Raw genomic sequence first — 17094 nt, 5'->3', positions numbered from 1 at the left:
CCATAGTTGTTGTTGTTGTTATTATTATGATGTAATTAACAGCATCAAAGACACTTATCTTCCGATAGGTTGGTGGATATCCAGTATTACTTTTATAATACAATTAAATGGCTTTCTGTTCAGGTTTGTTTTTTGTTGTTTTTTTTGTTTTTTTTGCTGTAAACTATTAGGCTAGGGCAGCACGGTGTCTTAGTGGTTAGCACTGTTGCCTCATAACAAGAAGGTCATGGGATCAATTCCCACCTGTGGACTTTCTGTGTGGAGTTTGCAAGTTCTCCCTGTTTGTGTGGGTTCCTTTTGGGTGCTCCGGTTTCATCCCACCTCCAAATACGTACATGCGTGTTTGATGAATTGGACAGCACAGTCTTGTTTGAGGGTGGATGCTAAAGGGTGACGCATATGACGCAATAATCCTACATCTGGGGACAGCCTTTGTGTGTCCCCAGCAGATATGGCACTTTCTCTGAAGTCTTTGGCAAATTACACGGCAAACAAAGTAAAAATGCAAAGAAAAACTGACTGTGCGGTGGGAAGCGGACATGTGTTGCGGTTTGTTGATGACACTTATCGACACAACTTCTCATATTTGCCTCGTCTTCCCTTCTCCACTGGGAACTGAAAAAAACTGCATTTTTTGCAACTGTTTCTGTGATTGCACCCGAAAACAAAACAGTGCACCATTTTTTCTGTGTAAAGTGATGCTGTGGTTATGTTGTGCAATGGCATGCTGTCCCCACAAGTGATCAAATCCCGGAATATCACGCAGGAGTTCAAACGAGACTGCGCTGCCCTATTGGAAACTTTAAATTGTCCGTAGGTGTGAATGTGTTTGTTTGTATAAAATGTGGCATTGTGACAAACTGGTGTCCTGCACAGGGTGTACACTGTCTCTCGTCCTATGGCTGCTGGGATAGGATCCAGCCTCCCGTGACCTTTAACTGGAGTAAGAGGGTACAGAAAATGGATGGATGGATGGATGGATGGATGGATGGATGGATGGATGGATGGATGGATGGATGGATGGATGGATGGATGGATGGATGGATGGATGGATGGATGGATGGACGGACTATTAGGCTTTCAATGAAACTCCTATTCCACAAAAATCTGTCAGCTGTTGAAAGCTAAAGTGATTCTCTCTCTCTCTCTCTCTCTCTCTCTCTCTCTCTCTCTCTCTCCTCTCTCTCTCTCTCTCTCTCTCCTCATGTACTTCAGTGGTTTGCAGAGGCTCAGCAGAAAGAGCTCTTCATCAGAGCCGGACAAACCGACAGGAGGAACTCTGTTATGTGTACATTATCATCACTTCGACTTGTGGGGTTTGTCCTCAGCCTGACAGGTAGGTTCCCACTCTTTCTTTTTAAAATAACATTTTTTTCCATATATTGTAATGATTTCTTCTCAAACCATGTGTTGTCAAACAAAAATTTAACAGGGAAAAGATTGCTCCCTCTACCGCCCCCTTATGGATGGTAGAGGGGGCAATCCAAAGCCTCCTTTCCCTGTTAAGAATTACTGTATATAAAGTCATGTCTTAGATGTGTAATGTTGAAACAAACAAAATTATGTGAAATTTATGGAAGAAAAACATAACACATTTTCTACTTTAATTATTAAATAATACATGGAATTTATAATTCATTGCTGAAATATATATATAGTGTGAGGTTGTGGGAGCACCTGTGTCACAACTGTGTCACACTTAAAATATGTGTGGGTACAGTGAATTTAATGAATGGTTAGTAAATTATTGTTACAGCTGTTACAGCTTTGTCTGGTCTTTGATCCCCATCACTCATCTTGGATCCTGATTGCTAATTGCTTTGATTCCTTAATGGGGGTTACATTTACATTGCTGACTGACTGGCAGTCTTAAATCTTGATTATACCCTGATCTTTCATCCTGATCACTGAATTATCCTCATTGCAGAATCAAAGAAATGTAATCAGCAATCAAAAGCAGATCAGCATTAAAAAAAATCTGATTCAACAATCTCAGGTGAGATCTTTGATCATGATTGCTGTAATTGAATGGGACCTTGGATGATTGCTTTGATTGATTGATTTTATGTTTTTGTTGATGGAATCTGGTTGACTGGGTGACTTTGATCTTGTAATCAGAAACAATGGTGATCACTACACAGGAAATTTTGCAGAGTAAAATAAACTCTGCTGGGGCTACATTTGATCCCAGTTCAAATAGATTTAAATAAACTCTATCACAGTGTAAAATCAACTCTATCATGCTATTAATGACTCTTAATGGAGTGGAAAACTTGATTTGACAAGATGATGGAGCTGATTTCACACTATAATAGAGTTTATTTAACTGTTGTTGGTGTTGGACCAGATGTAGTCCCAGCAGTTTATTTTGCTCTGCAAAATGTCCTGTGTGGAAGCTCAAAAGCAGGATCAGTATTTAAAGAATCCATCGCAACAATTACTGGATCCGGATCGTGTTCCGGATCATTACCAAAATTTAATCACTTCTAAGTTAGGCCAAGATGCACCCCTGGTAAAAATTTCATTGAAATCCATTGAGGATTTTTTGAGTTATCCTGCTAACAAACAAACCAGCGCGACCGAAAATATAACCTCCTTGGCGGAGGTAAAAAAAAGGCAGAAAAACAGAAAAAGGGACTCATAACCTTCTCAGCTGAAGTAACACTGGATATTTAGGGTTGGGGTTTATTCATTTTAGTTTTTCTCTGTCGACATCGAGAAGCAAGAGATCTTTTTCTTAGGCTGTGAAAATAATGATAATAATAACAACAATAATAATAATAATAATAATGAGAAATATTTCATTTGTTATAAATTTTCTGAAGTGCGGCATTTCTGACCTCTTTCATTAAACTTCTACAAATATCCATACATTTATAACTCTCAAGGGTGGTATTGAATATGCCTTATTTACCTGTTCTATTAACAAACAAAACACATCTGCTGAAATATGTTTCACTTCATTAAAGACGGAATTGCACTTTATTTTATTTATTTATTTAAATATTTATTTTGCCTCATAGGTGTACATGCCTCCTGTCCTATTGAGATGAACCCCAAAAGTGTTGCGGTAAAATATGGTACCTCTGTCTCAGTCAACTGCAGCACATCATCCAGGCACGATGGAATGGGCTGGGAAGCTCAGGAAGGAGGCACAGGTTTGATGATGGTCAACCATTTGACATGGACTGTGGGGAGCCTAAAAACATGGACAGTTTCTCCAAAATGCTATATTAATGTTTTAAATCCGAATGAGCAGTGCTACAAGGATCTAAAAGTAGTTCTTTACAGTAAGTCTTGGTTATTGGGGGCAACATATGACTGAAATTGTGGCTGTACATCTGATGACTTTTTCTGTGCAGCATTTCCAGAAACAATCAGCATCGTTGGTGTTGGTCCCATGGAAGAAGGAATCAAGTATGAGTTCACATGTGACATCCGTGAAGTAGCACCACTTCACAATCTCTCTGTGTGGTGGTACACACCAGTGGAAATAATTACACACAATTTTCACAATGCCATAAAGACACCAGTCCATGTGTCAGATAAGCTCACCATGACAGCTTCGAGAAATGTCACTGGAGGAAAACTGAGATGTGAGGCTCTTTTGGATCTGGCACCAGACGGGCCACAACTTAAAGTATCATCACAGGAATATAATCTTACAGTTCACTGTGAGTATATGATATATTGTTTAATATTTTTTTTCTTTTTACAAGTTTTAGATTTACAGTAGTTCTTTGAATATCTAATAAGTCATCATTTTTATTAAGGAATAAATTATTTTCTCCACCTAAGCATCATAAGTAAATGTCTGGAAGCTAATTTGCTGTTGAAAAGAAGGAGATTTTTTTAATGAAAGACGTGCGGACGGGTCCGCGCGTCGGGACACAGCCGGCGCGCGGCACAGGAAAAACACCTCCGTGTTGATAACCATTTGTAAAATCCAAGCGGCTTTTGATGGCTTTCAGTGGAGTGAGTATATGAAAAATTGTTTAACAGCTGGACATGTTCCAACTTGTCCTTAAGGCTTCCAATGTAGGTGTTTTTCCTGTGGCGGAGCGTCGCAGCGGCTGCGAGCCAACGCTTGCAATCTGCCCACACGTCTTTCATTAAAAAAATCTCCTTTAACAGTGGAATATCCGGATAAAATGCTGAAACTGACATCTTCTGAAACTTCTCTGTTCTCTCACGACGTCCTGGATCAATAGAGCCTGAAATGTGGAGGTTTTCAGCTTGAAACAGGCTGACGACGGCGCCTGGGAGCGCTGCACGACATCTCGCACCGTGGGAAGTCCTTAAAGCGACAGTATCACCTCAAAATCTTTCATCAGCTGTTAAAATTTTCACCGAAAACCAGCTTAATTTTTCGAACCGTGTCCACTTCAATGTGTCTCACAGGTTTAGAAAAAATTTTGATCAAACAAAGCGCCAGTCTCTCAGCAACTTCTCAGACAAAGGAATTCCGACGAGGGGCTGGACGACTCCTCCCACAAGGAGTGCTCACAGGCGAATGACGTCACCGACAGGCGTGGAAAAACTCACGCATGCGCACAAGGGTTCAAGCATGTCTGACATAAAAACATATGAATGAAATCCATATAGTTTTTGAAAAAATAAAAAGGACCTATACTTTATTGACAGACCTCGTATTTACAATTTAACAGCTCAGTTTTAACCGAATAGCATGACATCACAAGATGATATTTCTAAGTAGCATCTCACCTGAGGTAAAATGTCATACTTTTTGATTAATACCATATACTTATCTTCATAGATACTGTATATTCATTATAGAAACATATCATAATTATGACACATCTCATAATAGTAACTTCCCATATCGTAATTTTGACAGCATCTCACAGTCAAGTTGTACAATTTATACATCATAATTATGGCTTACCATCAATCAATCAATCAATCAATTTTTTTTTATATAGCGCCAAATCACAACAAACAGTTGCCCCAAGGCGCTTTATATTGTAAGGCAAGGCCATACAATAATTATGTAAAACCCCAATGGTCAAAATGACCCCCTGTGAGCAAGCACTTGGCTACAGTGGGAAGGAAAAACTACCTTTTAACAGGAAGAAACCTCCAGCAGAACCAGGCCCAGGGAGGGGCAGTCTTCTGCTGGGACTGGTTGGGGCTGAGGGAGAGAACCAGGAAAAAGACATGCTGTGGAGGGGAGCAGAGATCGATCACTAATGATTAAATGCAGAGTGGTGCATACAGAGCAAAAAGAGAAAGAAACAGTGCATCATGGGAACCCCCCAGCAGTCTACGTCTATAGCAGCATAACTAAGGGATGGTTCAGGGTCACCTGATCCAGCCCTAACTATAAGCTTTAGCAAAAAGGAAAGTTTTAAGCCTAATCTTAAAAGTAGAGAGGGTGTCTGTCTCCCTGATCTGAATTGGGAGCTGGTTCCATGGTACCATGTCATTATTATGGGTTAACACTTTATAATTATCATAAATATTAATTGGAATCATATACCACATATAACTTGCTGACTCATAAATATAACTCATATATCTCATAATTATGAATTCCTAACTCATAATTATAATTTAGTATCTCACAGTTATGACTTACTATTAGAATTTTGACTTTGCATGTTACAATTTTGACACATTGTCTCACAGCTAAGTCACAATTATCAGATATTACAACCCCAATTCCAATGAAGTGCAAATCCTCTTCAACCTATATTCAATTGAATACACCACAAAGACAAGATATTTAATGTTCAAACTGATAGACTTTATTGTTTTTGTGCAAATATTTGCTCATTTTGAAATGGATGCCTGCAACACATTTCAAAAAAGCTGGGACAGTGGTATGTTTACTACTGTGTTACATCACCTTTCCTTCTAACAACACTCAATAAGCATTTGGGAACTGAGGACACTAATTGTGAGTGTCATGACTGGGTAGAAAAGGAGCATCCCCAAAAGTCTCAGCTGTTCACAAGCAAAGACGGGGTGAAGATCACCACTTTGTGAACAACTGCAAGAAAAAAAATAGTCCAACAGTTTAAGAACAATATTTCTCAATGTTCAGTTACAAGGAATTTAGGTATTCCATCATCTACAGTCCATAATATAATCAGAAGATTCAGAGAATCTGGAGAACTTTCTACACGTAAGCAGCAAGGCTGAAAACCAACATTGAATGCCTGTGACCTTTGATCCCTCAGGTGGCACTACATTAAAAACAGACATCATTGTGTAAAGGATCTTACCACGTGGGCTCAGGAACACTTCAGAAAACCATTGTCAGTTAACACACTTTGTCGCTACATCTACAAGTGCAAGTTAAAACTCTACCATGCAAAGCAAAAGCCATACATCAACAACATCCAGAAATGCCTCCGCCTTCTCTGGGCCCAAGGTCATTTGAAATGGACAAACACAAAGTGGAAAAGTGTGCTGTGGTCTGATGAGTCCACATTTCAAATTGTTTTTGGAAATCATGGACGTTGTGTCCTCCGGACAAAAGAGGAAAAAGACCATCCAGATTGTTACCAGCGCAAAGTTCAAAAGCCAGCATCTGTGATGGTCTGGGGGTGTGTTAGTGCCCATGGCATGGACAACTTACACATCTGTGATGGCACCATCAATGCTGAAAGGTACATCCAGGTTTTGATCAACACATGCTGCCATCCAAGCAACATCTTTTTCAGGGACGTCCCTGCTTATTTCAGAAAGACAATGCCAAGCCACATTCTGCACGACAGCGTGGCTTTGTAGTAAAAGAGTGCAGGTACTAGACTGACCTGCCTGCAGTCCAGACTTGTCGCCCATTGTGTGGCGCATTATGAAGCACAAAATACGATAACAGAGACCCCAGACTATTGAACAACTGAAGTCATACATCAAGCAAGAATGGGAAAGAATTCCACCTACAAAGCTTATTGAGTGTTGTTAGAAGGAAAGGTGATGTAACACAGTGGTAAACATAACACTGTCCCAGCTTTTTTGAAACTTGCTGCAGGCATCCATTTCAAAATGAGCAAATATTTGCACAAAAACAATAAAGTCTATCAGTTTGAACATTAAATATCTTGTCTTTGTGGTGTATTCAATTGAATATAGGTTGAAGAGGATTTGCAAATCATTGTATTCTGTTTTTATTTACATTTTACACAACATCCCAACTTCAGTGGAATTGGGGTTGTAAATCATAATTATGATTTGCTAAGTTATAATTATAGGATGTAAAGTCAAAACTATGAGATAGTGAGCTGTAAGTATGACTAAAAATCTCAATCCATGAACATCCCATCTCATAATTACAACTTGTCTCATAATTATGATGAGCTATCTCATATTTATGTCCTTCTATGTCATAATTATGGGTTATTAGAAAATGATACAACTGAGTATCTAATACCTACAATTTAGCCCATCCATCCATTTTGTACACCCACTTACTCCAATTAAGGGCCATGGTGGGGGGGGGGGGGGGGGGGGGGACAGCAGTCCTATGGTTTAGTCAAATTTCAGCATGTTAAAATATTTAAATTATGACTTCACATTTCCAAATTCTGACTTAAGATCTTAGAATTATATGACAAATCACAATTAAGACTTTACTGTCATCATTTTGACTTAGTATGTTATAATTTTGACACTGTATCTCACTGTTACATCATAATTATCAATTATGAAGTCATAATTATGAGTAAAGTTATAAAGCACACAAATTCAAAATTATGTGATAGCAACTCATACTCATGACTAATGATTTCTATTATAATTAACAACTTGTAATTTAATTGATGTGTCAGAAATATGTTCAAGATCTCATAATTATGACTTAGCATTTCAGTATTGTCAGTTAAATTTTTGTGCTTTTGGATTATTATCTCACAAGTAAACGTGTCACAATTATGACTCGTTATGTCATAAATCTTACTTTTTAGCTCATAAATATGACTTGCTGTCTGTCTCATAATTATGACAACCTATCCAATAATTATAGCTTGCAATATCATATTTATGAGTTATTAGTAACTCATGTTTGGAACTCTGTATCGCATGCCTAACTTTAAAAAGTGTCAAAATTATGCTTTCACATCTCATAATTATGAGAAAGTGCTACTTCTGAAAGAATAGAAAAAAGAGTTTGTGGAAATTGTGTTTTTAATGAGAGAGAATAACGGTGAAAAGCTATTTTTGCAAAAATATTAGGATTTTCTTTAATGTTTTTGCAAAATGTGTGCACAGCAATAAATCAGTCATGTTTTATGACTGATCAGAATCATGTTTATTTGTTCAGTTGTGTCTTGTGATTTGATGGGATAAGTCATTGCTTATTTTCTCCTGTCTTAGATGGACCAGAAATAGGATGCAGTTTGGTTGAGATGGCGGAAGGGGAAACGCTGGAGAGTGCGTGTCCTGTCTTAGGAAATCCAACCCCTGTTGTTACATGGATGAAAAACGGACGACCTATTGACCCAACCATTCCCATGGATAGGAAAGATGTTGGCTTGTACGTTGTTGAAGCTAAAGGCCATGTCTCTAAGAAGAAGAACGTCTCTGTACATGTTTTCTGTAAGTGCAACATTCAGTCTTTATGTTAGTATCACAGCAGCACAGCCAGCCTCAGGTGCATGAATAAACCCTCCACATAAGTACAAAAAAGATATAAAGAGTGTTGTTGTTCAATTACAGGTTTTCTGCCTTATTTGAGAAAGTATGTGGGCCCGATTTAGGTTTTACTATTAAGACTCAGGAGATTAGCAACAGTTAAAGATTTACCCCAAAGTGATGTTGTGCAGAATGTTGCGACAGTCTTTGGGGCAGGTGCTAGTCATGATGGCGAAGGGATATGCTGTTCTTGAATCCTACCCTTGGATGACACTAGGGGCGGAGTCTACCCCAGGTGTCAGACAGTGGCCAGTTGATGATAGTGGGGTGGAGGAGGTAGCATTAAGGCCAACAACTGCAAACAGGAGAAAGGCAAATTTGAACTGATATATATTTTTTAACATTATGATGCCTGACCCCAGAAATTTATGTATCAAAAATTATATGTATAGTATTATAGGGTTAAATTAATGTGTATGTTTCCTATTGATGACAAAGGGGATAGCTGCTTCCTGTTACAGACACAGCGGTTACTGATAAGGTGAATGAAAGCTTTCAAATCTCTGTCTTCCTGGTGGAACTTGGGCTACGCTACATTTCATTAGCTGTCTTTGTGCTGCAAATTTGACCCACAAACCTGTCACTGAGTGTTTCATCATCTCATGCAGAATATGATTGGGCCAATTTCATTTAATGGCTATCAGCTGAAATAAAACTAATCAAACATGCAAAAACATTTGTTTTTTTCAGATGGTCCAGAAGTGTCCTGTCCGGTTAATTACACTATAGTGGAGTATTCTGCTAACAACTTCAGATGCTTCATTCAGGGTCACCCCAAACCCATTGTAATCATATACAAGGACGACGATGAGGTGTACCTTCCGAAGACACTCACGAGAAATGACGCTGGTCAATATTTGATTGCAGTTTCAAACGCGCACTCAAGTGTCAATTTTACATTTGAGATCAACGTTGAATGTAAGTTGGATTTGATGAAACTCACATGCTACATCTAATAGCATGAAAGATTAGTATTGACTTCTTTGAAATGATTATCTCTAGACCCCCCTTCAAAGATAGCTGAGCTTGAAGACTCTGAAGTGGAAGCTGGTTCTGCAGTGTGGTTGAAGTGTTCCTCCACAGGCAACCCCCGACCAAATTATTCCTGGGAATATTACAAAACTGCTAACGTGATAGAGAAAAATGAAGACGGAGTGTCCCTTCTGCAAATCTACAATGCTACCGCAGCCAACATAGGGTTTTATACGTGCTATGCTGAGAACAACAGAGGACGAACATCTGAAACAGTCAGAGTCACTGTACAAGGTAAGGCTACTTACTATCAACTGATACCACAATACTGTCATCGTCTAGCTGATGTGAGGACGTGGTACCGTACATGGCACTGGCAGCCTGCTTTGAGCATTTGTCCCAGAATGTTTTCCTAAAGCAAACAATACATTTTTAGTGTTTCAAGTGTGCCAAAACATTCGTTTTCAGAAATAACTGTTTCATGAGACATTTTGAGTGTTTTGAGATAGAGAATGATTTTCCGTATCAATTTTTTTTTTATTTAATGTTTAGTTATTTGTTTTGTTTATTTAATTATTGATTGACTGAATGAATGGGGTTCCAAAATTGTATAGTTTGCACCATCTTTTATGCTTAGCTACCACGTTATATCTATCATAGAATCCAATGGACATTGACCTTGTTTGACCATTACTTTGGAGTCCAAGCATTCAATACAGTCAAAACTATTCCATTTATTAACTGTATTGGTGCAATAATAATTGTGAATCACTTTTGTCCAAACTAAGACATTTTAACTTTGAACCACTGTACAAATGGAAACAGACCTTTGTCACTATTTATTTATTTATTTTGCTGTTTTTACCCCATAACTCTGAAACATTCAGTTACAAATAATCAAAACTATACCTTTTTGGAATCCTTATGGTCAGACCAATAATGTGGTGTACTTTTCAAAATAATGGTGTACTTTTATACTGTGTACTCCATCATTGACCCCTACCCTAGGATGGCTAGTGCAGCAGGTAACAGAATATTTATAGTGTAATCTTTCAAATGGTGATACAAACCATGGTGATACATACCAAATTGAGCACAAATACTCCTTAGACATTACCTTTTGGAAAAGCAGACTATCCACTTGATTTTTCAATAGGCAGCCAGGTAGGGGTCAATTGAAGAATTGCACATACCTAAAAGAAGCTCCAGTCATGTTGAAAGCACATGATTTGTTTGATCATAAAGATTCCACAAAGGTTTGACTGAATGTTATAGAGTAAAAACAGCAAAAATGGTGACAAAGGTCAATTTCAATTTGTACAGGGAACCAAAGTTAAAGTTACTCCAGTTTTGGTTTAAAAAAAAGTGCTGCAAATTATTAGGATTAATAAATGGAATAGTTTTGACCCTGTTAAATGTTTACTGTGCAAAGTAAATGTCAAAACTATGTCAGTGTCCTTTGGATTCTATGGCACATGACATATGTTACCCTATAACATGACTGCCATGTATGACACATGGTGCAAAGTATTCTAAACCACCTAATGTGTGTGTGTGTTTGTGCCTGCAATGCCAACCTATATATGGGTAAAGAGGTGTAACATGGGTAAGACTGTGCTGAATGACCTTAAACCACTTGCTTTGATCTCAAATGTATTTCGAGCTAAGTTGTTTTCATTTCTTAAAGATGATTACAAAAGCCATTGTTTTCCCACAAAAAAAAAACAAAAAAAAACAACAGCACCCATGACCAGTATTTACAGTTTCTTTTTCAAACAGTCAATTCTTTGACTAATATAATCACCCAGCTCAGCGTGCTGCTCTCAATGGAGCGTCATCTCTGCTTTTTGGCATTGTGGGATAGCTGACCCACAGACTGAGCTCACTGGACTACTTTCACCTGACCCAGTTTCTGGTTGTTTGCAAAACGGTGTTGAATTTGCAGACATGAGAAGATGCTGCTGGATGAGTGTGACTGAGTATTGACTTACGATCAATTAGGTGTAAAAACACACAAGATACACAAGTTCTTGTGCCAAATATCACAATTATCTGGGAACTACTTTTGTGCAGTGCGCGTACTAATACAGAATACTCAGAAACTGGCTAGATGTTCGGCCAAAACGAGAGCGTCCCTTGCCATAAGATAAGCTAGTGGCGCCAGTGAGAGTGTGTAATATAACGGAGTGGCTGTACGCCCAACCGTTGGTTCAATGAAGTAAATACGCAAGCATATATACACCCAACCACAACCGACCAGTGATCGCACTTGTAAGTTCACTTCCCGTTTTAACGCGGGGAAAAAGGGTGGATATTTTCTCGCCGGCTGCGGGAGGGTTCATAAACGGTAAACGGTAAAGCGGTTCGGTTTGGCTCATCACTCCCAGGGAACTGTGTCAAACTAACACCATCTTACAGGCAACAAGCAGCATTTTGTTCATCAAAACTGTTTCATTGTCGTTAACAGGCTTCCGTTCAAAATACTTATGAAGTTTGTCTGCTTTCATCCATTGCGGTGTTTCTTTTCGCAGTAATTAAAGACAGCGCCGTTAAATGTGTCAAACATACGCTGCTTTTCACGCCGCAATAGAGCCTTAAAAAAGTGGTGTAAAAAATGTAGTTTAGATGCACAGAACGTGTCAAATACACGATCATGGTTGGGCGACTAAGGTAAGACATTATATTTATCTGCCCAACGGTTGGGTGAATAGCTTTTGCTGTAATATATTACGGTCAGAGGGAACTGTTTAATTTAGCAGTGTTTTGAGCATTCCATTCATCTGTAATGGAATACTTCACAGGGGGGCACGAACTCAACCCGCGTCCCCCGTAGCTCCGCCTATGTTTGGGTAGCGGTGTCGTTTCCTTTCTCTGTTAAAGTTAGAACTGGAACAGCTAAATGGGACGCTGCCTTAGCTTAGCTTCGCTTAGCGTTCTCCTAAAAAAAAATTAAAGTTTCTCGGTTGGCTCGTCCGATGCAGCTGAAAGTAGGAAAAAAAAGGGGCAGCAGCTGCTGGAAGAACCTCCGAGACTTTATTCCAATGGAGGATTTAAAGAGTCGTCGCCTCCTGCCGCTGTTTTTCACTTTGCAGCTGCTGTCGCTTTCTAACGGCTCAAACTCGAGTGAGTTATGTGGCGATAAAAACGGCCTCCACTAAAAACTCTTTAACTGTTGTTTTCTCTCTCCCTGGAACTATTTATGACAAGTGGAGAAGGTGTTAATTTTGTATTTGTTTATTTTTATTTTAAGGAAAACTGGCAGTGGAAAAAAAAAATCCAGTAATGTTATTTGACATTTCCTGAGTAGCATTAGCATTTATTTAGTTGCACACTTAAATGAATTGTGTATTATATTTTTGTAATGCCCTTGACTTCAGGGGGTTAATGTAGAAAATGACTGAGATTTGAGAGCCACACAAAGAATAGCAGGTAGTGCATACTTTCCTAAGGAGGAGTATCCTTCCTGAACCCTACTTGACTCACTCTTTCTGTGTGCTGGATGTGTAAATGTTGTGTTAAGCCTAATTTTAGCATGCCACAGGGTATTTTTTTTCCTATTCCCAAGTTCAAGTAAATGTAAGTTGAACAATGCACAAATATTTATTACCTTTCACATATTAAGACAGAAAAATGCAATTATTCTTATGTACAGACAGTACTGTCACACCCTGCTAACGCTGCCAAATATGTACTACATATGCAGTATTTGTATATTACTTTTTATATTTGTGTATTACTTGTGTATATTACTTTTATCTTTATTTTTTTACTTATCAGGCTAGTTCCATCCAAATTTCATGGTGCTTCACTGTATAATGACCATAAAGGAATTGTAATTCTAGTTCTAAAAAGTACTACACATCAACTCAACTCAAACTTTATTTATGATGCACATTTAAAACAACCAAGGTTGACCAAAGTGCTATACATATTCCAATTACCAAATGAATAAAATATACACAATAAAACTAACACGATACTATAAATAGAACATAAAATTCAGAGTAATTAAGTTAAAAATTTGCCCCCAAAAAATGAGTACTTAACCTTGATCAAAAGCCAGGAAAAATGTCTTTTAAAGATGATTTTAAAAAAACTTCAATTGATCCAAGGCAAGTTGCTCCAGAACCTCAGGCCGCAGCCACAAAGGCTCACATCAGAGTGGGTGGGTCAGTGTGATAGGAGTTTGTGCTACTAATTTGTAGTCTTAGGTTCGATTCCTGGCTATGCTACCCATATGTATCCTTGGGCAAGACACTTTATTTGCATTGTCCCAGCCCATCCAGCTGTAAATGGGTGCTGGCCTTGGCTGGGAAAGTAACCCGAGATAGACTGGGGAACCCTCCAGGGAGAGTTGTAGACTCTGGTTGGGTCCAGGGATAAACACTGGTGCCAATAGGTCTTAGGACCTATTGGCTAATTGGGGGAGGTGATGGTCTAGTGGTTAAGGTGTTGGGCTTGAGACCAGAAGATCCTCGGTTCAAATCTCCGCCTGACTGGAAAATCACTAAGGGACCTTGGGCAAGGTCTTTAATCTGCTATTGCTCCCAGTGTGTAGTGAGCGTGTGGTAGCACCCTGACATCGGGGTGAACGTGAGGCATAATTGTAAAACGCTTTGAGCATCTGATGCAGATGGAAAAGCGTTATATAAATGCAGTCCATTTACCATTTAGGACCCATTTCACAGTGTAGCTGACATAGATTTTCAAAAATCTCTGTGAAATTCTAGAGAAGGCATGCTGCAGGGGTCCAAATTTTCTGTCTTCAACGCAGGTCGATGTAGCTCATTGGAGGGCACTGACTTACTGTAGGACATAGTTCAACTTTTCGCCATTGGAGGGTGGACACATAGGTAGCGCACTCCACGGACCAGTCAGCATGGCGGAGCTGATCATCGACTCACCACATTTGAGAGGTCACTTGACATAACCTCTATAAACTCTATGTGACGCTGCAATTGTGTCACTTGCTTCTGGTGCATCGTAGAGACAGTTTCTACATGTTATGACTCAACATTTCTTCATATTTGTAGTTTTGTACATATTTCTTCATACCCAAGGGATCCAGAGTAGGTGGCGTGTCCAGTCGAGACAGGCAGTGTTGAACATAGCAGTAATGGCATACTAGTGGAGGTAACGTAGTGGTAACAGAGCTCAGCTCTTGCCAGAGTTTTAGCATGTGGAAATGAAGCATGTTGAAAATTTTCCCAGGACTACAATGAATATCAGCGTTGACAGACTGATATCAACTTAGCTTGTGCAGAGTATGGCGGACCTCAGCGCTGGTCAACGTTAATCAGCTTTTCGTTCTAACATCAGCAAACACCTGGCTAATCACCAGAGAGTTTGATCAAATTGGTTAAAACTAAGGAAAATGGATAAACGTATTTCAGTTTCCTCTGGAGTTCAGAAGGAATATTTTAATGATTTTCTGGAAGCTCCACATTCATTCATTTTCTATATGTGCTTCTTCCAGTTAAGGGTTATGGGAGCCTGAGCTTATCCCAGCTGTCACTGGGCAAGATGCGAGGTACACCCTGGACAGCTCCACAGTCTATCGCAGGGGAAGCTTCACATAAGAAATGTTTTTGTGTACTTCATTTGACAGAAATATAAATGGATAAATTCATAAAATACTAGAGCACCACGCTTGTAGAGCACAAACCTCCACCAACACTAATTTCCAATAGGTACGGTTGGACATCCAGGTCCCTGATCCGGACACAGATAGCATCACGCATAATAGTAACCAGCGAGCCACTGAAAACAAACCACTGTCGCGCTTATTTCCTACTTGACATCCATCGTACTCGCATCATTCTGTCACGTTTTTTTCTACTTAATATACACCAGTTTTCACAGAGAATGCCACGATCGTGTGTTGCAGTTGGCTGTACCAAACACACGATAAGTTAAAAGATCGAAAAATACTGGGGGTTTTTTAGCTCTCAAAGCACCACAAAAGTTCAGACACAAGGGATAAATGGCTGGCTGCTATCAGCCGAGTAAACGAGGATGGTCATGGGAATAATGACTTTGGATCGCTTGTTGGCATCGTTTATGGTCGGAACGACGACGGTTTCTGATCGTCTTCGAACCGCCGACTTTCGTTCTTGATTAATGAAAACATTCTTGGCAAATGCTTTCACTTTTGTCCATCTTGTGCCGGTCCAAGAATTTCACCTGTAGTGGCACAATGCGAATGCCCCCGGCTGTCCCTCTTAATCATGTCCCCAGTTTAGAGAAAGGAAACCCACAAAATAGAACCAGAGTCCTATTCCATTATTCCTAGCTGGGGTATTCAGTCAACAGGGCCTGCTTTTGAACACTAATTTTTTTCAAACGCTTTGGACCCCGTGCCTCCTCGATGCTAAGACCATCAAGGGGGTGCCAAGAGGCAGGGGCTGGGACAGACGGCAGCTCACCTCGTGGCGGGCCATCAGCTCAATCCTGAGATCCAACTATGAGCTTTTTAACTGCAGCAACTTTTGCACACCTATCAAGGCTCTCCACATAGTCATATGCCATTTGGCATGACCAAATCAGCAGGCCTTTGGGAATAAACAGCGGCAAAGATGACTATAATATGTATTTTATTATATAATGGGGACTGCAGATGGAAACTAGCTATTTAGCTACAATCTGGTACAGATCATCTTTGTTTTATGAGCTTAATGTCTCTGTACATTGTCCCTTTTCAAATAAAGGCTAAGATAAGATAAGATAATACAAAATATAGCTCAAAAGGGCTTTTCAGTGTTACAATCAAATATTCACAGAATCTGCAATGCGGATCAGATGCGGATCCAACTTGGCAGTTTCGTGGCAGTTTGCACCTCATTGTTGCAAATGATAGTGATTGAGACACTTTTGATTGAGATATAATGCAAAATGTACACCAAATGGGCTTTTCAATATTAAATTCAAATGGCCACAAAATCCACAATCCGGATCAGATCCAGATCAAACTTTGTCAAGTGATAGTGAGTGCCAGTCTGCACCTCACTTTCAAATATAAGTGTGATTGGGGAACGCTTGATTAAGATATAATGTAAAATATACATTAAATGGGGTTCTCAGTGTTACATTTAAATGGCCACAAAATGTGTAATCTGGATCAGAACCAGATCAAACTTTGTCAGTTGATAAAGAATAACATCCTACATAACACTTTTAAATCATTTTAGACAGTTATGAATGTTTGAAAATTCATTCAGTGTTAAGGAACAGGGATTTTCCTGACTTTGACCTATGACCTTGAAAATTTAATCAGTTCTTGCCTCTCAGGATATGAATCCCCTGTTAGACTTATAACTGACAATATATGAAAAATTGTGGGTTACAGGCTGTTCACAAACAGACAGAGAGACAAACAAACAGGGGTGAAAACAGAACCTCTGCCCAACTCTGTTGGCGAAAGTAATTAGCCAGAATGATATACAGTATGAGTAGCACATAACATAA

General features: G+C 39.2%; 1 protein-coding gene across 1 annotated transcript in view; it reads left to right on the top strand.

The window, feature by feature from the left end:
• The first annotated feature begins 1185 nt into the window (after nucleotides 1-1185).
• icam3 (intercellular adhesion molecule 3) overlaps nucleotides 1186-17094 on the top strand; it is a 55939-nt gene continuing 40030 nt past the window's right edge. The window contains exons 1-7 of the mRNA XM_034190502.1: nucleotides 1186-1336; nucleotides 3024-3290; nucleotides 3363-3674; nucleotides 8341-8562; nucleotides 9349-9576; nucleotides 9661-9977; nucleotides 12576-12753. Coding sequence (XP_034046393.1) covers nucleotides 1285-1336; nucleotides 3024-3290; nucleotides 3363-3674; nucleotides 8341-8562; nucleotides 9349-9576; nucleotides 9661-9977; nucleotides 12576-12753 — 1576 coding nt within the window. The 5' untranslated portion in view covers nucleotides 1186-1284. The remainder of the gene's footprint in view (nucleotides 1337-3023; nucleotides 3291-3362; nucleotides 3675-8340; nucleotides 8563-9348; nucleotides 9577-9660; nucleotides 9978-12575; nucleotides 12754-17094) is intronic.

The sequence above is a fragment of the Thalassophryne amazonica genome, chromosome 16, assembly GCF_902500255.1.
Source record: "Thalassophryne amazonica chromosome 16, fThaAma1.1, whole genome shotgun sequence".
Classification (NCBI taxonomy): domain Eukaryota; kingdom Metazoa; phylum Chordata; class Actinopteri; order Batrachoidiformes; family Batrachoididae; genus Thalassophryne; species Thalassophryne amazonica.
The sequence above is the reverse complement of the archived record's forward strand: the minus strand, read 5'-3'. Positions and strand labels throughout refer to the sequence as shown.